We start from the raw sequence: 21,097 nt of genomic DNA, 5'->3' as shown, positions 1-21,097 counted from the left end.
ACCGTGGCTGCGTGGAAGGTCCCAGCAAGCCTGGTGGTGCGTCACTCTTATTCTGCTACTCAGGCGCCAAGGAAGAGCAGCTGTGGGTAGTGGAGCAGCTGCTGCCTCCAGATTCCTAGTACCTTGTACAAGAGATACAGCCTCTGGAGACTCACCCTCTTACTCTGGTGTGCTTCTCACAGTGAACTTGTACCAGAATCACGTGGACACTTTTATCAAGTTAAGATCCTACCAGGTCAGACTTTCAGGAGTGGGTCTCTGCTGTGACATAAACACACAACATAGTCGGGTCAGGCCCAGAGCTCGACTGGTAGAACCATACATTGGCTCAGGGAGATCTTATGCCAAGGAACACATGAACCCCATGCCTGATGTTTTTGTGTATTCATCTTTTAATGTGTGGGGGTGTGTGTGTATGGCACGTAAGGATAAATACATACTGATGTGGCAAGAGTACAGTTGTGCCTTGTACTATTTCAATCTATATTTTAAATAAAACCTGTTTTGTTATCATTTGAATGTTTTTGATAATTATTCTGTTTATCTGACTTGATTTAGAAGTAAGATATGTTTGTGAGCAAAGAGCTAGAGCGTTTTGTATATTCTTCTTTTCATTCTTGAAAATGCTTTTCTTTTTCTCAGTTTTTTCTTCCTGGGAATGCTGCTTCTCTCTATTCTTTTTAGGTCCTATAAGACTTTAACATTTTGTGGTGCAGATTGCTGAAGTTTTTCTGTCTTTTATGTTTGGCAGCTTGGCTGCTTTGTGACTTTGTATCTGAAGGAAAAAAAAATATCTGACCTATTGTGATGCTTTTGCTTGTGAAAATAAAAATACTCGAGTAACTGTGTCTCCATTTTAATGATGTTAACTTCTGTGTTATTTTAGCCTTACGAAGGATGAATCCAAAAGGCCAAAGTATAAAGAACTCCTGGTGAGTCTGAGACTTTGGGGCTAGGAGGTGTTTCCTCACACTTGACCCCTCCAGGACGCAGGCTCACTGAGCCAGCCGCTGGCCGTGCTGCTTGACCTTCTGAGTGTTTTTAAAGATGTTTTAAAAACAAGGAGATTTGGAAGGACAAAAGTTGTGTCTGATTTTCCTACTAATATACTAGCTGGATTCTGATGGGAAATTTTGGATTCAGCACGTTATAAAAACTACCCCCAAGGAACTTTAACCTTCGCTTTCAGGAGCTATTTCCCAGCCTGTGTGTGTGACAGAGACACATCTGTAACCATTTATTGTGTTCATATTGCCTTGACTAAAAGCTCTCATGCAAATTTACGCCCAAGGCCCGTTCCCGGTTCTTTGAAAGTTCTCACCCTTGTATAGAACTGGGGCTTTTTAAGCAGTACCAGATCTGGCCTTGGCCCTGGGAGTGAAGAAAGTTACTGTGACCTAATACTGTGGGAATATTTTAGGAAAAAACCCACTTGTCACTCTTAGCGCCTAGCTTTTCAAGGATATTAGGTGAAACTCTGGTCCACCCCAGCACTGACTAAGCTTACTGAGTCAGTGTACTTAGCAAAGCTATGGAAGAAAAACATCGCTGGGGTTGGAGGATGAAGAAGGGGGCTTGGGAGGCAGATACGCAGCCATGGCATTTGGAAGGTGCAGGCACAAGCACACGGGAGGAGGAGCTGCTGCTGAGCCTCTTTGAGAGTTGGGGGGAGGGTCAGAGGATCACAGCGGAAACTTTGCCGTAAGGTCCCTCCGCTGTTGACGGGGACATCCTGCATCCAGGAGGAATGGCAACTGGGGTTCATGCAGTGCTTCTGAGCTCTTGGAGGGCAGTAGAGGCTCCAGCTCTGATTTGTGCTGAAAAACACAGGGGCCCTGATAGGCAGATAAGCTTCCAGACCCCACAGCCAGGGGTGTGGGGTATACCAACACAGCCATACCAACACCGTGTATGGTATCTCACTAACCTGTGTGTGTGGAGCCCAGCCTGGCTTGCCTCACTGCAGGCCTTCACAGCTCAACCTGGCTGGATCCTGCAGAGCTGGATCTCTACAGGAACAGTTCCCTCTGAGCTCTGATGTGAATCTTGATCACATGTCTTTCCTTGTTTTCCATCCTCTTGCAGAAACACCCCTTTATTTTGATGTATGAGGAGCGCGCCGTCGAGGTCGCATGCTATGTGTGTAAAATCCTGGATCAAATGCCAGCCACCCCGAGCTCCCCCATGTATGTCGATTGATGTCGCTGCTACGTCAGACTCTAGACTAAGGGCTGAGAGGAAGCAAGACGTACAGAACCTTCACCCCTACCACAGTGTTTTTATTGCTCGCCAGACACCATGCACACCACGACTGGTGTTTGTTTCCATCCCGTCTGTATACTCCCGCCACCCCGAACGCGCATCCCCGTGTGACCCGAGCACCCGCGCAGCGTCAGTGCCGGTCAGAGACCTCGCCTGCTCTCCCGTGAACGTGGATGTCAGTACGATCAGCTTGCTGACTGTGATAAGACCACATCGTAAACTCATTTCTAGACTCGAAGCCTGGAGACGCAGCTGCTGGAAGGGTGTTTCGTCAGGCTTCCGAATGCTGGATGGATGCGGTGGTGGCCACGCTGTGTCTGAATGCAGGCTCTGGGCTGGAGCGTGCAGCAGGCACAGCCGGCGAGACACCTTGCCTTCCGGAGCTGGGAGACGGAGGAGGGGTAGACTTTCTTCACCAAGTGCAATAGGTTGACTGATTGGACCTTCTGTTGTTTGACAGTCACTGTCCACGCTTGGGGATCCATGTGCTCAGCCAAATTCCCTGTTTGAAATATCACGTTAAATTAGAGCACGTTTATCTTTACCAAAAACTGTGCTGCGTTCAGAGAGGAGAACGTGAAAATGCCGAGACGGAACAGAACGTGTTCTTTTCTCCCCCGCCCACCCCCAGTCCTCTGCCCTCCATCAGGGAGACTCAGGAGTCTGCCACACGTCAGAGAAGGTGCTGATTCTCAGAATTCGGTGTGCTGCCAATTGGATGTTCCACCTGCCACAAACCACCCGGGCTGAGAAGGGAAGAATAGGGAGGGCAAAGTTTACAGATGTTTTTAATCCTAGAATCCTGTCTGGAACAACTCGTAGCAGCTATGTATTTCCCCTGGTCCCAAGCCTGATGCTCTGGCCACCATAACTCACTGACGGGGAGAAGTAGCTGGTAGCAACGTGCCTTGACTGATCAGATAAAGATGTCTTTTAGGCAGCAAAAGACCAGATCTCAGCTGTGTGACATGACTGGTCCAGGTCTGCAGCTTCTGCGTCTCTTTCCCCACCTGTGTGGTCTGTTGCCCCTATGTGACTCTTGCTTGATCCAGTATCTCACCTTTTTCCCTATAACAGAAACCTTTATGATTACCAGGGATGTTCCTTACCAAGAATTTGTACAGCCCCCAGTGTATCCCATGATCTCAAGTTTAAAAGGCTGAGAAGGCGGGGCCCAGCTGATGTGGCAGGTGATGGAAGAACATCTCTTCTAGAGATAACACTTGACCAGAGGAGGATTTCTTTTACATGAGTTCCTCACCTACAAGACTCGAGCAGGTCACCACATTTCTTAGGATTGGAGTTCTACAAAAAACAAGCCTAAAACCAAAAAACCCCCAAAGAGCCCCAGAATAGTTCTAGGAGGCCGTTGAAATTTGCATCTTCTGCTGTCCTTCCTCCCTTCCCCGCGAGCCGGGTCTCCATGGTCTCCCTCCGGCCCCCTGACGCCCTGCGTAGGTGTGATGGTCAAGTCTGTCCAGCAGCGCCCTGAGCAGCTCCGCCCACTGGAGCGTAAAGCGGCCGAGGTCTGAGACGCGGCAGATGCCGTGACGGGAACCAAACAGCGGTGGGTGTCGCTGTGTCTCCTCCCAGGTGACAGTCACGGACACTTCTCAACAACAAAGGGAGAATGGTGCTGTTTACAGTTACATCCTGTCAATTTCTGAATTTACCAGTGGTTTCTCGCTTTGGTCCACTCGCCTGATCTTCCTGTTTTCTCTGCCGTGGCATCGAAACCCCAGATTTCCCAGCCTTGGAGGGGAAGCCCTGCAGCGCCTGCCCCTGACCATGCCAAGCCATCGCCCCCATCCCCACGGCTCCCGGGGACTCAGGAGGACTCCGGATCTCCGTGGTCACCCTTCTGTCTGGCTCCGCGTGGGGTCACTTTGCCATATGCAGATGGAGAGGAACACAGTGCTGACCGTCCAGGAGCTGATCTGACCATTCTCTCATGTGGATGACCACATAAAAAAGGCAATTTTAGTGTATTAATCATAGATTATTATAAACTATAAACTCAAGGGCAAGGAGTTTATTACAGTGTATCTTTATGAAAAGGGTGTACAGTGTTCACACTCTGTAACAATAGTGTAAGAACTGTACATTGTGAGCTCTGGTTATTTCTCTCCTGTACCACAGAAGCATATTGTATAAAAACTGTCGGAAAGCTGATGTGAAGGGCTACTGCCTTATTTGTCTGTAAAAAGTGCAGCTCAGTCACATGACTGCTTCCTGGAGCTTGGGAATAGTTTATCCTGTATTCTTGTTTGAATTCTCCCTCTATTTAAGATGTATCCATGGAATCGAAGTGTCGATGTAATAGTTCTCTCCTCTTGCCTGCAGGTCAGTTGTAATAAATCTAGGATGTGATGATGACTTTGTAATTTGATTTTCTGAAGTCAGACCCTGAGAGGGGAAAATCAAGTAAATTCCATTAAATTATCTGTGCATTTCACATTGGGAAAAATTCTCTTGTTCTGCAAGTGTTTATGGCTTCTTTCTTTTTCTCCCCGCTTCTCGTGGTTGCCTTCTCTCTGCTTATTCTTCTTGGAAGAAAGCTTTGCTTTCTGTTGGAGCAGGCGTGATGGGGTCTTTCCAGATTGATTTCTTTGTTGGTCTCCCTGACCTTCCCCACAGTGGCAAAGAACCCACCTGCAATATTGGAGACACAGGAGATGCAGGTTCGATCCCTGGGCTGGGAAGATCCCCTCAAGGAGGAAATGTCAGCTCCATTCCAGTGCTCTTGCCTGGAGAATCCCATGGACAGAGGAGCCTGGTGGGCTACAGTCTGTGCGGTCGCAAGGAGTCCGATGTGACTGAGCACAGGAGGACCTGCCCCAGCTGTCTGCTGCTGACAGCTGAGGGTGCTTGACCCTGCGTCTTGGTGGAGAGACAGCTTGTAAGAAGCCGGCCTGCCTTGGCCTGACGTCTGACCACCAGGCACTTGGTCTGCTCCTGGCGCTGTGACTGCCAGCTGGAGGTGAGAGGTCAGCTCAGATGTAGCCACTCACTGTTTCCTGAAAGACGGGGGTAGGGAGATTGGGGGGTGGAAGCCCCACAGAAGTCAGACCTGGGGGGCTTGTGGGTGGAGGACATGGGAGTGAGTGGAAAGCCATGGAGGCCTGGGAACTAGAAGAACCTGGGGCACCCACCCCAGACTGACCTGTCATGCTTCCACCTGTCCCTCGTTGTTATATCCTGACTCCCTGAGCATAGACTAAGCCAGCACCTTACCCTTCTCCTGCGCCCACTGCCAGCCTGGTCTCAGATGCAGGAGATGCCATTACAGGAGCAGTTGTGATGAGTAATCAAGCACTGACCTAGGAAGGGCATGGCTAGAGGAATCCTGCCCCTCCAGCCAAGCCTTAGCTTCTGGGACAGAGACCCCATAGAGTTGCCAGGTCCTGGCTGAGCACCAGCTCTGTGCAAGACAGAGCATCGTAGATGGACCATGCACACCGCACTTTGTGGACACTACCTGTGTTTGCTGATCTTATCTGATCGTAACTGTAGCCTTCCAGAGTCAGGTGTCAGCGGCCCTTTTTAGAGGTTAGAGGAAAACCAGGCTCAGAGCTCTGACAACAGAGGGTGGAGAGTTGAGATTCATCTCCAAGGCTGTAGCGCTTACTCTGAGAAATTACATTGATTAATACCGCTATTGAGGAAATGTTGAGCACTGGGAGAGTGAGCCATGCCTGGGGAGTGCTCTGCTCACAAGCCTTACCACGGCCTGCTGTGCTGCCTTGAAGTCCGAGGTTCTGGGGCCTCAGAGGGGCTTAGTGGGCACTGTGAAGGCAGTTGTGGAGAAGGGAGTTTTTTGGAACTAACCAGAAGACTCAGAGCTGATTTTCAAGCATGATGTGAGAAGCCTTGTGATGATGTACTGTGGCCCCGTCACTGTGGCAGGACATGGACTTGACATGGCTCTTTTAGTATTAAAATGGCCTTTCTTTTCTCAGTTCTATCCATCTTAGATGCAGGAGGATAGTTTAGGGGTGCATGAAGGCTTGAAAGCACCCGGACACTGGCTGCTGGTCTCGGAGGCCCAGACGGGGCTTGTGTCCCAGCTCTTGGCCAGAGCTCTTATGCTCCAGTTACATGCATACCATCGGTGCTTGATATCTGAGAGGTAAGGGGTAGAGAACCCAAACACCTTTGGTCTTGAACTTGTCTCCCTTAAATACCTTGTTAAGTGGCTTGAGGGCAAATGCAGTCAGTGGTGACACCCTTCCGAGGGTCCTTGTGAGGTGTCCTGAACAGGTGGTGGTAGTGTGGTATAAGGAGTTCCTCTAGTCTGAAGCATCAGGTTCCATTACCTCCTAGGGATTTCCTGAAGGCTAAAGTGACATATTGTTTGGTCTTCCCCGTCTTCCAGGTAAATGGATATCTAGGAATTGTCATCTCAAACCTTGAAATCATTATACAGGTCAGTAGTTCAATATCCTCAATAACAGATTTCTTTCCTGGTGCTATGCCAAAATGTGTTCGTATTTCTTGAATGTAAAATGTGATCCTGCTCTCTAAAATTGTCAACCCATGTACAGCATGAAGTGTAAAGTTAAAACTGAGCCATCCCAGTGCGCAGTGAGTCAGATTTCCATCTGCATGTGAAATTTCTCTCTACCTACACATTTTGCTGAAGAACCATGAAAGAGGACCTCCAGTTTTTCACAGCACTACCCACGGATTTAATGTGAAGACAACTCTCTGAGGTAGAAAGTTGCCTCAGTCCTACTCACTGGACACCAGTCTGAAATAGATAATTTGCTTAATGTCATAATTATGTAGGGAATTGCACATCATGCCACAGATGGACTCTTTTTTTTGGTACGTGAAAAATTTATTTTAAGCTTGCTTTATAAAAGATACAGTGTGCGTGCATGCATGCGTGCTAAGTTGCTTCAGTGGTGTCCAACTCTTTGCAACACCATGGCTGTAGCCCACCAGGCTCCTCTGTTCATGGGATTCTCCAGGTAAGAATACTGGAGTGGGTTTCCATTCCCTCCTCCAGGGCATCTTCCTGACCCAGGGATGGAACTTGTATCTCTGCGGCTCCTGCAACGCAGGTGGATTCTTTACCACTGAGCCACCAGTGAAACCCTGAAGTTGGGGCATGGCTATGTAAAATTGAAAATAGAAATCTGTTACCCAGATAGCAAGCAGGTTCCATGATGCTTGTTGTCTCTTAAGACCCGATTTTGAAGTCTTGGTGGCAATTCTCATAACACCAAGAACACATTTGACGTTTTTATATAAATAAGAATGCACTGAGTTCTGTGTTCAAAGATGGACTTTTATCTCTTAAGTGATTTTAAGCAGGGAAGTGGCCTGATCTGATTGGTCCTTTCCAAAAATCATCTCAGTGACTGGGTAGGCTGGAATGGAAGTGGTGGACCTGAAGGACAATCGAGAAACTTGGACTATTCTGCACAAAAATTGGGGGGAGGTGAAGTAGTGGAATGGAGTGGATTTAAGAGTGAGCTTGGGAGGGGTGAGCTGACTGGCTCCTGATGAGGGGTAGAAGCATGTGGGAGGCCTGGAGGAAAGTTGTCTTCTGGCTTGAGAGATTCGGGTTTCTGTACAGAATCTGTGCCGTATTCACAGCCTTCCGTGGTTTGCTGAACCTGTTCTGCTCTGTCATGCCTTCTTCTTGGTGCCTAAACCGGCCCCTCCATGTGGAATTCCTTTCTTCACTTGTCTTTTGAAAACACCTGCTCATTCTTTAAGACCTGGGTTAAATGTCACACCCTCTGGGAAGCCGTTCCCAACTCTGTCCTCTGAGCTGTAATCACGTTTCTTTTTAAACGCAGCCCTATGCAGCAGTTAATCGTGTTTCGTGAATTGTCTCTCTCCTTCCTTGTCTGTGAGTTTAGTCGGCCTCAGGCATCTTGGTGGCCCAGTGGTAGAGTCGGTTTCCAGGTGCTACAGTGATAGTCCTTTTCAGTGAAAAAGGACTTGTAGGCCTGACGTTTTCACATCTGACGGCAGCATCTCATCCTGTTTAGCGTAACTGATTGTTTTCCCAGAACCACGCCAAATAAATTGGATTTACATAACCATTGGGTATTTCTGCTAAAAGCAAGGAGGTGAACGCAGACTGTGGTCATGGAACCACACACTCAGTAGTGAGGAACCCAATTTTAGGTCCTGTGTAAATAGAAGTAGTCAGCTGTCATTAATGAAGTACTGGTGACTTCTGTCTCTGACCGGACATTAGCTTGGATACTGTTAACAGTACTCCTAACTGCAGTAACTACACTGGTAATCACAAAATAAAACTATTTTCAAATGCTTTCCCCCAGGTTGACACAAAAGTAAGGAATCTCTGAAGCACCCTCACCCCCAGCCCCCATAAATAGAAGCAGCAGGAACTCTTGATTCCAACCTTTATTCTGTTTCTAGAAAGTAATTCCATTTTCAAAGAATGAAGAGTTGCTTCACTTGAGAACAGAAAGTGTTAAGAACTTGCCAGGAGCAACTTTTATTCCTGAGAGTGTTCGGGAACAATGTGAGGACAGGTAAGTCTTCTTTGCTGAGTTTTGAACCTCAAGCTTGAGCTTTTGTATTTAAAATTATGCGGGGGGTTCAGGGCTCAGGATGTAAGGCCTGGCACCAGTGCCCCAACAAGGCTGAGACCTTGAAGGGCTTTGTATGAAGTCTTAGGCAGACAAATGTCTGCCAAGTGGTGGGAAAAGAAATGGAAACATACTTGTCTTCATCCTGGCACTGGATGCAGGAAAATTTTCAAGATCTCCAAGAAGCCATAACCACAAGTCAACTTCCATGTGGGTTCATGGTCTGAATTCCCACTGTGGTCCCAGAACCCCAAGCAGAAGGTTTAAATTAAACAGACCTGGTGTAGTATCATCCCCAGGTGATTGGCAGAGGCCAGAAGTAATTTTCTCTGGTGGAAGTCTTCAACTCAGGTTCAAAGAACTACCACGGGTAAGGCTCAAAGGAAAATGACTAGTTCACAGTCAAAAATGTACGGCTGATGGATGGGAGGGGAGTTTGGGGACAATGGATACTTGTATATGTAAGGCTGATCCTCTTGCTCTCCACCTAAAGCTGTCACAGCATTGTTAATCAGCTATACTCCAATATAAAACAGCTTAACGTCTCAACAGACCTATATAACAAGTGAAATAAATCACAAACACAAGCAACATGCTAAATGAGAGCCATCAGAGACCATAAGCAGTGTGAACTACTTGAGCTTATCAAAGAATATAAAATAAATGTTTAACATGTTAAAGAAATCAAGTGGGAAGATTGAACATATGAGTCTGGAAATAAGAGACTATCAGTGCTATTAAGAAGAAAAAAAGGATCAAATAAAACTTGTTGAACTGAACAATATAGTCATTGTCCGTCAGCTGCGAAGTCGCGTCCCGCTCTTTGCGACCCCGCGGACTGCAGCATGCCAGGCTTCCCCGTCCATCACCAACTCCTGGAGCTTGCTCAAACTCGTGTCCGTTGAGCGGTGCTGCCGTCCAACCACCTCATCCTCAGTACAGAGACTGAGCTAGCAGAGCAAGCGGTGCAGTGGAGACTGCTCTCCATCCTCCCCAACCCCACACCCAGAATCTCTTCTCCTTTCCTTCCTTTTAGCCCTAAAAACATGAGTTTTACTGGGCATGTGGTGGCCTAGCTAGTGAGTAGTTTCCTCCTTACTTTATTTAGATGATTGGCTATTACTATTTTTTGGGTCACACCTTGTGGCATGTGGGATCTTAGTTCCCCAACCAGGGATTGAACTCACGCCACCTGCAATGGAAGGTGGAGTCTTAACCACTGGACCACCAAGGAAGGCCCTAGATAATTGGTTATTAACTAACAGGAATATAATGGAAACTCTTGTGAAAATAAAACTCATAACTAGAAATAACCTGTATCTAACCTCACCTTGAAAGAAAAGTTATGACCAACCTAGGTAACATATTGAAAAGCAGAGACATTGCCAACTAAGGTCCTTCTAGTCAAGGCTATGGTTTCTCCAGTGGTCATGTATGGATGTGAGAGTTGGACTGTGAAGAAGGCTGAGCACCAAAGAATTGATGCTTTTGAACTGTGGCATTGGAAAAGACTCCTGAGAGTCCCTTGGACTGCAAGGAGATCCAACCAGTCCATTCTGAAGGAGATCAGCCCTGGGATTTCTTTGGAGGGGATGATGCTAAAGCTGAAGCTCCAATACTTCGGCCACCTCATGCGAAGAGTTGACTCATTGGAAAAGACCCTGATGCTGGGAGGGATTGGGGGCAGGAGGAGAAGGGGACGACAGAGGATGAGATGGCTGGATGGCATCACCGACTTGAGGGACATGAGTTTGAGTGAACTCCGGGAATTGGTGATGGACAGGGAGGCCTGGCGTGCTGCGATTCATGGGGTCGCAAAGAGTCGGACACGACTGAGCTACTGAACTGAACCTCACCTCACAGTTACTATCACATTTCCCTGCCTTCCCTGACAACATAATCCTTCTCTTGAAGTCCCATGTTGGTTGTTCACTTGCTTTCTTTTGTCTTCCCTGCTTCCCTCTCCTCCTTTCCTTCCCCTTCTTCCCTTCCTTCCATAGATAGATAGAGCATATTTCTGAGTTTAGGTCTTATATCAAAACTTCATGCTGTTTATACTATTTGGGGTTTTTTCTCCTAATATCTGTATTGCTGTTTGATTGCTGTGTAATATTCCATTGCATTAAAAAAAAAAAACATTTTCCCATTCGTGGGCATTTTGTTTATTTCCAGATTTTTCTCAGGTGAATAGTACCACTGTGAATATTCTTGTTCTTGTGTCCTGCTTCACAAGGGCTAGAATTTCCTTTGGACCCATGCTGGAGTCAAATTGCTAGATCGTAAAGCATGCATTGAATGTTCAATTTTGAGAGATAATACCAAACTGTTTTCCAAGTAACTGCACTAACTTACTCTCGACATCTTCTCCAGCATTTGATATTTCAGACTAAGGTTTTTTTCCAATAGAAGAAGTTTAAAAGGTGACCTTGATATGACAGTCGCTAATGATGAGATGCCTGTAGACACATTTACTGGCCAGATGTGTTTCCTCATTCATGTCTCTGCTCGTTTTCTCATTGGGTTACTTATGTCTTATTTTTAGTTATTGTCATTTCTATATTATCAATCCAAATTGCTCCTGGGTGTGTATACTGAAAATACCTTCTCTTGGTAACTTATTTTTTTCACTTTTTAAAAGGTATCTTGATGAACAAATGTTACGAACATCAGTTATTCAGACGGACATCAGTATTTTATAATTCATGGTTTTTGCATCTTATTTGAAAGACTAAGATTTTAATCACAAGGTTTAAAACTGTTAACTCTGCATCTTATACTAAGAGTTTTAAAGTTTTACTTCAGACGTTCAAGTTCTGAACTCATTCGGAATTGATTTTTGTAAATGGTGTGGGGTAGAAATATAATTTCACCTTTTCCTTGTGATGATCATGGCTTTTTAGTCTGGGAGGGGATCCTAGCCATCAGGGTTCATGTTGCAGGAGGGGAGCCCACCTGTCTTGATCACACTCATCTGGGACTTGGCCCAGGTGGCTGTGGGCAGCATGGGAAATTCGTTCAAGTCCTACTCTTTGTTGAAGAAAGCCATCTAACTGGGAACCAGGGAAGAGGGACCCTGTGGCCCTGGCTGCAGCATTGTGCGGTGGAGTCTCTCCTTTGTTGAACTGTGTTGGGGGAGGGGGTGGTGAACAGGTTTTGGTTCAAATACCACTGACTCACTTTTCTTGCTGAATTTTTGTAGGTTTTCCTGATTCATGTTTGTGTGTTCTTTGTCTTTAAGACTATTTGCAGAGGCTTAAGATAGAAAAGTGGAGAAGGCAATGGCACCCCACTCCAGTACTCTTGCCTGGAAAATCCCATGGACAGAGGAGCCTGGTAGGCTGCAGTCCATGGGGTCGCTAAGAGTCAGACACTACTGAGCGACTTCACTTTCACTTTTCACTTTTATGCACTGGAGAAGGAAATGGCAACCCACTCCAGTGTTCTTGCCTGGAGAACCCCAGGGACGGGGGAGCCTGGTGGGCTGCCATCTCTGGGGTCGCACAGAGTCGGACACAACTGAAGCGACTTAGCAGCAGCAGCAGCAGCAAGATAGAAAAGAAAATAATTTTCACTAGTTTTGTTAGGGAGGGGTCATTGGAGCCCATCTTGATGTTATGCCGGGTGTTGATCTCTTCTCTGATTTTAGAATGATCTCATCAAGTTCTTTGAAACTTCTGTTTGCATTCTTACTGAATTGCAGTGAATGCATACATTAGTCCTCAGTCACTTTAGGTCACTGCTGCTGCTGCTGCTAAGTCGCTTCAGTCATGTCTGACTCTGTGTGACCCCATAGACGGCAGCCCACCAGGCTCCCCCGTCCCTGGGATTCTCCAGGCAAGAACACTGGAGTGGGTTGCCATTTCCTTCTCCAATGACTGAACAACAAAAAGCAAGTTGCATTCGTTCCATCGACCACCTGGGGGAGCCAGATAGCTGAAAACAAGCAAGTTACCAGCAAGTTAAGCAGAGGATCTCTCTGAGAGCAAGAGTTGAGGCTCCTCTAGTTTCAGGCTCTTATTTTCACATTTCGGGAAACAGAGGCTCAGAAGAAATGATTTGCTCACTGTTGTGCAAGTAACTGGTAACTAAAGATGAGATGCTTTTTACTTACCAGGTCATTAACAAATCACTTGGAGAAAACCAACTTTAGTCACAACCCTACTAAGTTCTGAGCATGGCTAAGTCTGTGCAGAGTTGAAAATCACCCCACCCTTCTCCATTTCTCAGCTGATAGCTTTCCTGGGTTGGGAAGATGCCCTGGAGGAGGGATAGACTACCCACTCCAGTATTCTCGGGATTCTTTTGTGGCTCAGCTGGTAAAGAATTGCCTGCAACGTGGGAGACCTGGGTTCAATCCCTGTGTTGGGAAGATCCCCTGGAGAAGGGAAATTCTTCCCACTATAGTATTCTGGCCTGGAGAATTCCAGGGACTGTATAGTCCATGGGGTCACAAACAATCGGACACAACTGAGCGACTTCCACTTTTACTTTCATCATAAACATGATATGTCTTTCCATTTGTTTAAATCTTTAATATGTCAATAAAATCATGTTTTCTAGAGGTCTGCACATTTTAGATTATTACTAGGTAGTTGAGATTATCTGGTATGATTATAATGTGATCTACTGTTTAAATATATTTTTATTTGTATATAGAAATTAATTATGTATGGGCTTTACAGGTGGCTTAGTGGTAAAGAACCTGTCTGCCAATGCAGAAGATGTGGGTCCAATCCCTGGGTCAGGAAGATCCCCTGGAGAAGGAAATGGCAACCCACTCCAGTATTCTTGCCTGGAGAATTCCATGGAGAGAGAAGCCTGGCAGGCTATAGTCCATGGGGTCTCATGCACATGACTGAACACAGAAATTAATTGAATTTTGATATATTAATCCTACACCCATCACATTGCTGAACTCCCCCCTTTTCCCTCTGATCATTGGCCTATAGTTTGTTTTGAGTTTTCTGTTTAACTGGTTATAACATCTCCAGATAATGAATGTCTTACTTCCTTCTTTTTTTCCTTAAACCTTAATTTCCTTTTTATTATCTTATTATACTGGTTATAACCTCTAATCCCACAGTAAACAGTATGGGGATACCAGGCATGTTTGTCTTATTCCTTACTGTAATGAGAATGGAGCTAACATTTCCCCGCTTAGCATGACCTTTGCCCTGTTTTGTATGTTGTTTTGGTAGATATTCTTTCACAAGTGAGAAAGTTTCCTTTTATCTAGAATTATGAAGAGTTTATTTTGGTTAGTAAATGAGGTTAAAGTTTATCAAATGATGTGTATGCATTTGCTGAGATCAGTATTGATTTTTCTTTTTTTCCCAAGCTGTAAACTTTTATTTTATATTGGGGTATAGCCGATTAACAATGTTGTGGTTGTTTCAGAGTATATGATTTCTCTTATTTAATCGATTACTGTGGTGAATTACTTATGGATTTTTCTAATATCCAACCACCCTTTAAGTGAAAGTCACTCAGTAGTGTCTGACTCTTTGCGACCCCATGGACAGTACAGTCCATGGAATTCTCTAGGCCAGAATACTGGAGTAGGTAGTCTTTCCCTTCTCCAGGGGATCTTCCTAAACCAGGGATCGAACCCTTTAAACCATTATTTAATTTAACCACCCTTTAAACAATTATTTAGTTACAAGAATAACCACAGTTGTATGTAAAATTTTCACATCCGTAGTCCAGTGATACAAACCTGCAGTCTTCAACTTTCTTCCAAGATTTTTCCCGCTGCTGCTGCTATTTCCTCTTCCCCCTCCCCTCCCCCCTCCTCCTCGTCTTTCTTCTTCTTTGAGTTATGATTGCCTGAGAGAATGAACTGGGGAGTTTTCCCTCTCTTTTCTCAGACTGCCTGGGTTTGGATCCTGGATCATCACTCACTGTTGCCACATTGAGCCCTGTGTCTTGGTTTCCTAGTATGCGAGCTAAAAACACGGGAAATCACTGCCTCCTAGTGTTTTGGTGAAAACTTTAATGAGAAAATGCATCCAAAATGGTAATCACAGTGGTTGACTGGGGCTGTTCCAAATCAGGAAAGGAGTGCATCAAGGCTGTATATGGTCACCCTGCTTGTTTAACTTGTATGCAGAGTACATCATGAGAAATGCTGGGCTGGATTAAGCACAAGCTGGAATCAGGATTACCAGGAGAAATATCAATAGCCTCAGATAAGCAGATGATACCACCCTTATGGCAAAAAGCAAAGAGGAACTAAAGAGCCTTTTGATGAAAGTGAAAGAGGAGACTGAAAAAACTGGCTTAAAACTGTACATTCATAAAACGAAGCTCATGGCATCGGGTCCTGTCTCTTCATGACAAATAGATGGAGAAACAATGGAAACAGTGACAGATTTTATTTTCTTAGGCTCCAAAATCACTGCAGATGGTGACTGCAGCCATGAAATTAAAAGAAGCTTGCTCCTTGGAAGGAAAGCTATGACAAACCCAGACAGCATATTAAAGTGTTACTTTGCCAAAAAATGGTCTGTATAGTCAAAGCTATGGTTTTTCCAGTAGTCATGTATGGGTGTGAGAGTTGGACCATAAAGAAGGCTGAACGCAAAAGAATTGATACTTTTGAACTGTGTTGTTGGAGAAGACTCTTGAGAATCCTTAGGACTTCAAGGAGATCAAGCCAATCAATCCTAAAGGAAATAAATCCTGAATATTCATTGGAAGGACTGATGCTGAAGCTGAAGCTCCAAAACTTTGGCCACCTGATGCAAAGAGCCGACTCATTAGAAAAGACCCTGATGCTGGGAAAGGTTGAAGGCAGGAGAAGGGGATGACAGAGGACGAGATGGTTGGATGGCATCACTGACTCAATGGACATGAGTTTGAGCAAGCTCTGGGAGATGGTGAAGGACAGGGAAGCCTGGCGAGCTGCAGTCCACGAGGTCGCAAAGGGTCAGACACGACTGAGTGTCTCAACAAGATGCAAGTTGCATTCATTCCACCGACCACTTGGGGGAGCCAGATAGCTGAAAAACAAACAGTTCCCAGCAAGTTAAGAAGAGGTTGTCTCCGACTGAGAGCTAGAGTGGAGGCTTCTCTAGTTTCAGGTTCCCATTTTCGCATTTTGGGAAACAGAGGCTCAGAGAAACGAAATGATTTGCTCACTGTTGTGCAAGTAACTGGTAATCTAAAGATGAGAGTCTTTTTACTTACCAGCTCATTAACGAATCACTTGAAAAAAATCAACTTTAGTCACAAGCCTACTAAGTTCCGAGCATGGCTAAGTCTGTGCAGAGTTGAAAGTCACCTCACCCTCCTCCATTTCTCAGCTGATGAATTCGTGTTGTACTTTTCATTAAGATCTGTGCTTACAGAGGAGTAGGTTACCAGATATTGTTGAATACATCTCATGCCCTGATATCCACAGTTCTTACAGCATACAGACAATCGGCACTGTGAAAAAGAAACATACTGACACACAAGAATAAGGACACGCACGCACGCGCGCGCACACGCACACACACACACACACACACACAGTCTTGGCGAGCTCACCCAGTTTCCAAGCTTTAAGTATGCCCTGTAAGTGGATAAATCTCAACTTTATATTTCCACCTAGATCATCCTCCTGGACTTCAGGCTCATTTATCTAACTTCTTACACAACATTTCCACTTGGGAGCCTGTGAGGCATCTCGTGTTCTTGTTTAAAACTGAGCTCCTAATCTCCTCCTGTCCTGTTCCTCCAACAGACTTAGTTCAGGGCAACCGCATTCTTCCGTTAGCTCAACCAACCTTCCCGTTGCCTTTAAACCTGTTCTCTCATTCTCCACACTGAACTCACCAGCAAGTGTGTTGGCTGTGCTCTTCAGGATAAATCCAGAATCCGACCACCTCTTCCTGCTTCCGCAGCTCCCGTCGTGGCTCGTGCCACCATCATCTCCTCTCTGGCCGTCGCCAGGGCTCCTCCCTGATCCCCCGCTTCTGTTCTTCTGCAGGTTACTCTCTGCAGAGTGGCAGAGGGCTGCTGTTACAGATCTCAGTAGTGTCACTCAGTCCCCGGCTCAGGAACCTCCCCTGTGTCCCACCTCACCACCCTTCCGGGGTGTCTCCATATGCCTCTGACTGTGTCTCCTACTCGTTCCCCACTTAGCCTCTCAGCTTGGCCGCGTGGACCTCTTCACTGTCCACTGACTATTCCAGGAAGCTCCCACTCAGCCTCTGTGTCCGTGACCTGCCACGCTCTGACCCCAGATGCCTACAGAGCTCCCTCACCTCCCTTCCTGTCTGTACCCACATCACCCTTCGCCACTCTTTCCACAACTGCAGCACCCCACCCCACTTGCTTTCCTTCTCCCATGACATGTAATCCCCCAGATTCTACCTATTCCACTTATTTTGCTCAGGGTCTGTCTCCCTCCTGGGGAACGGTAGCTCCACGCGGGCAGTGCTTCCTGTTGTTTATTTCCAGCATAGAGCAATGCTTAGTGCATTGTTGGAATGAAAGACACAGACTTCAGAAGCTAGGCTGTGTGAGGCAAAGGGCGCTAGGATAGGAATAAAGTGATTTTTACCTGCTTATCCCTGAAGTTACTGAATCCCTTTTGCTGAGGCCAGTTGCTCTGTCTTTGATCTTACATATGAGGGTGCGAGGGTCCTTTTTGTTGTTGTTGTTCTAAAATGTCAATGGAATGAGTTAAGACCCTGCAAATGTTGATGAACTGCACTCAGACCCTGCAGGGCCTCTGGTTATTATGAGGTAGGAGGCAGTGCTTCCTGGCTGGAAAGTCGCTGGCTATGAGACAGTAAGATGTGACGAAGCAAACAGTGATCCTTTGTGCAGGAAGTGTTGAGATGGTGGAAGACAGGTCAGACAGCGGCAGAAGGGTCCTTGAGGGGTGTGATGGGAAGGACATCTAAAAAGATAGGTCGAGGCTGTGTTTGCAGAGATTTGTCTCCAGGTCAAAGTCCAAACTCCTTAGTCTTGAATTCTGTGGGTGAGGCATGACTGATCTTGAGCAAGAGAAGACCCAAAAGGTCTGGAAAGATTTGTCTCTCCAGGATGGATTAGAGGGAGGTGATTCTGAGTCAGGAGGTCATTAAAGATTTTTAATCTCAGATGGTGATGGCGTGGACTCTCAGAGGAGCAGCAGGAATAGACTTGGAAGAACAAGGGAACATCAGGACAAGACTTGGAACTAAACAGCTGCAACTAAAGGAAAAGGAAAAGAGAAAATTCACTAAGATATGTAGACAAAGAAAGGAAGAAAGGAAGGCCAGAGAGGAAGCTAAATTGTGGAGGAAGATGAGCGTTGCAGGGTCTGTCTTAGTGACTCCAGGGGAACTTCAACCACAAACTTTTCTCTCTCACAGTCCTGGAGGCTGGAAAGTCCAGGGTCAAGCCGACTCGTTGCCATGGCCACCTTCTCTCTGTGTCCTCAGGCAGAGATCTGTGTCGTCTCCTCTTCCACCAATCCCACCAGGGGGCCCCACCCTCACAATCTCATTAACCCTCATCATTCCCAAAGGCCACCTCCAAATTCTCTCCCACTGGGGATGAGAGTTTCAACACATGGGTCTTGGGTGGACACCAACATCAGTCCACAGCATGGATGCTCAGCACTCACTAGGTGAGGAGGGTCAGGGTTGAGTTCCCTTTCTGGGTGTTCAGGAGCAAAGGATGGAAGTTTGAGAGAAGATTCTTGTCCACATAGGGAGATCTGTGATTATTTGAAGGCAAAAAGGAAGAAACCAGGACAGCGAGGAGAAGATCAAATATGCCAGGTAAGGAGCAAGATGGAGAGACGGTTCTTTCCAAGGAGAGAGGTCTCTAGCTTGCTGAGGCCAGAGGGAATCTTGGCAGGCTGGAGAAAGAGAAAACGTTTGAAGGTAGAGATAAGGAAACCGGAAGGAGCTTACTGCTCATGATGCTTCTGGGGAAGAAGGAAGCACAGTTCTCTGGCAAGGGCAGGATAAGATGCAGAAGAGGGATCAAGGCTTGCTGAGGAGGGTGTGGAACCTGGCACTTGGATCCCACAGACCCATCCATCCGTTGATCTTACCATCTTCTCACTGTTCCTCACTCCTTTCCTGTTCTTGCTTCCTTTAGAACCTGCTTAAAATCCGTGGCCAGTCACTGAAATCATCGTCTTGCCCCTCTTCACTGTCCATGTGGTTTCTGAACCATAACCCTGATATAATATCACTCTTTACCCCACCCAGGTCTTGACCCGTTCTGCACCCACATGAGCTTATGTGATACAGCAAACCTGTGTGCAATAAAAAATGTGCTTACCCTTTCTGCAGACCAGGATGCAAAGTGTGTGGGTGATGTCCACTCTTCTTGATGTCCTGTATCTTAAATAATGTGATGTCAAGTGAGTTGTTATTAATATATTATATTAGATGATAAGGAGAGAAGAGAACAAAAATAGTTGATACATATACATAGACATATTCATAACAATAAGGAAGATGGATGTGAGAGTTGGACTATAAACAAAGCTGAGCGCCAAAGAATTGATGCTTTTGAACTGTGATGTTGGAGAAAAATCTTCAGAGTCCCTTGGACTGCAAGGAGATCCAACCAGTCAGTCCTAAAGGAAATCAAACCTGAATATTCATTGGAAGGACTGATGCTGAAGCTGAAACTCCAATACTTTGGCCACCTGTTGCAAAGAAATGACTCATTGGAAAAGACCCTGATGCTGGGAAAGATTGAACCAGGAGGAGACGGGGATGACAGAGGATGAGCTGGTTGGATGGCATCACTGACGTGAATTTGAGCAAGCTCCGGGAGTTGGTGATAGACAGGGAAGCCTGGCATGCTGCAGTCCATGGGGTCACAAAAAGTGGGACACGACTGAGCGACTGAATGACTGAACTGAAGGAAGATGCACTCCATAACAATGATAGTTCTCATAACAATTATAGTCCTCACGTCCTGAGATTGTAGCTGATATCTATAATACCTTCTCCCACTATTCTTATTTCCCCCTGGTGGCTCAGACGGTAAAGAATCTGCCTGCAATGCGGGAGACCTGGGTTTGATCGCTGGGTTGGTAAAATCCCCTGGAGAAGGGAATGGCAACCCACTCAGGTATTCTTGCCTGGGAAGTGGCATGGACAGAGGAATCTGGCAGGCTACAGTCCATGAGGTTGCAAAAGAATCAGACACGACTTAGCAACTAAACAACAACAATTTATATTAACCATTTCTTCTATCAGTTTTGTATATCTTGTATTTTTCCAGGAATTTACCCATTTCATCTAAATTATTTAAGTTTTGGGTCTGTGGTTGCTCAGATTATTCACTTACAATCCTTTTAATTTTGGTAACATCATTAGTGATACTGCTTCTTTTAGTTCTGATTTTTATTCAAGTATTTTCTCCTTCATGCTTGGTCAGTTTAGTTAAAGATTTGTCAATTTTGTCAGACTTTCAGAGGGCCAGCTTTCAGTTTCATTGATAGTCTCTGTGGTTTTTCTACTCTCTTCTCTTCCTCAGAATCCCCAGCAGAGTTCTCTCAGTGGCATTGACCACTGGAGCCTGAGATGTTGGCAGATAGCCCTTTGCCAGCAGGTAGGATCCATTGGTTCTTTTTCCTGCTTAACATGAGGCTGGGGAATTAACAGCATTGAAATCACCTATGAGTCTATTAGACCCACAGGCTCTTGGGACCCCATCCCAGTGTCCTGATCCTAAATCACAACCTGTATGTTAACAGCATCCTCAGGGAACCGTTTGCACATTCAGGTTTGAGAAGCACTGTGTCTGATACCTTCATCTTGCAGGTGAGAAAATAAAGGGCTTGAGAGGCAACATACCCCCCAGAAGGGGGTTCTCGTAGGAACACTAAGAGATGACAGGGAGGGTGGGGAGGGAGAGGAAAGGGAATACAAGTGGGCAGGAGATGAGAAAACATGAACCAAGAGCTGGGATGTGGGGAACTGTTAGCGGGCAGGAGGGCCTTGCTCATCTAAGGCCAACTGGGGGACATCTTAGCCATGAGAGTACAAGGTATCTCTGTGTTCTCGGTGTCAGGCTTGAACGTGCCTGTCAGAAAGCACACCCAGGTTTCTGTAAACCCCCAGTTCTTCTGACAGTGAAAGTCACTGTTAGAAAAAAAAAAAAACAGAAAATGGAAACATCTGTTACGGGCTCTCGAGATGCCCAGGTGTCAGAGTCCTGGGCCCAGCTGTCCCCCCCCAGGCCTGCTCCCTGGACCTCCCGCAGGCCACCGGCCGCCGCCCTGGGCCCTTCAGACCTGCTGCCATAAATCTGCA

The 21,097-nt window shown here is 46.1% G+C and overlaps 1 protein-coding gene across 9 annotated transcripts in view; it reads left to right on the top strand.

Annotated features, from left to right (window-relative positions):
• MAP2K4 (mitogen-activated protein kinase kinase 4) overlaps nucleotides 1-21,097 on the top strand; it is a 104,859-nt gene that overhangs the window by 73,776 nt on the left and 9,986 nt on the right. For 3 of the 9 annotated variants that reach the window (XM_044939253.2, XM_025280534.3, XM_025280533.3), the window contains 2 exons: nucleotides 887-932; nucleotides 2,086-4,638. The exons of 1 other annotated variant lie outside the window; for it this stretch is intronic. In XM_044939253.2, coding sequence (XP_044795188.1) covers nucleotides 887-932; nucleotides 2,086-2,199 — 160 coding nt within the window. In that variant the 3' untranslated portion in view covers nucleotides 2,200-4,638. Of the gene's footprint in view, nucleotides 1-63; nucleotides 855-886; nucleotides 933-2,085; nucleotides 4,639-21,097 lie in introns of those variants that run through there. 5 more of the 9 variants (XM_025280532.3, XM_025280531.3, XM_044939250.2 and 2 more) reach the window with 3 other exon arrangements.

The sequence above is a fragment of the Bubalus bubalis genome, chromosome 3 (genome assembly GCF_019923935.1).
Source record: "Bubalus bubalis isolate 160015118507 breed Murrah chromosome 3, NDDB_SH_1, whole genome shotgun sequence".
In the NCBI taxonomy this organism is placed as follows: domain Eukaryota; kingdom Metazoa; phylum Chordata; class Mammalia; order Artiodactyla; family Bovidae; genus Bubalus; species Bubalus bubalis.
The sequence above is the reverse complement of the archived record's forward strand: the minus strand, read 5'-3'. Positions and strand labels throughout refer to the sequence as shown.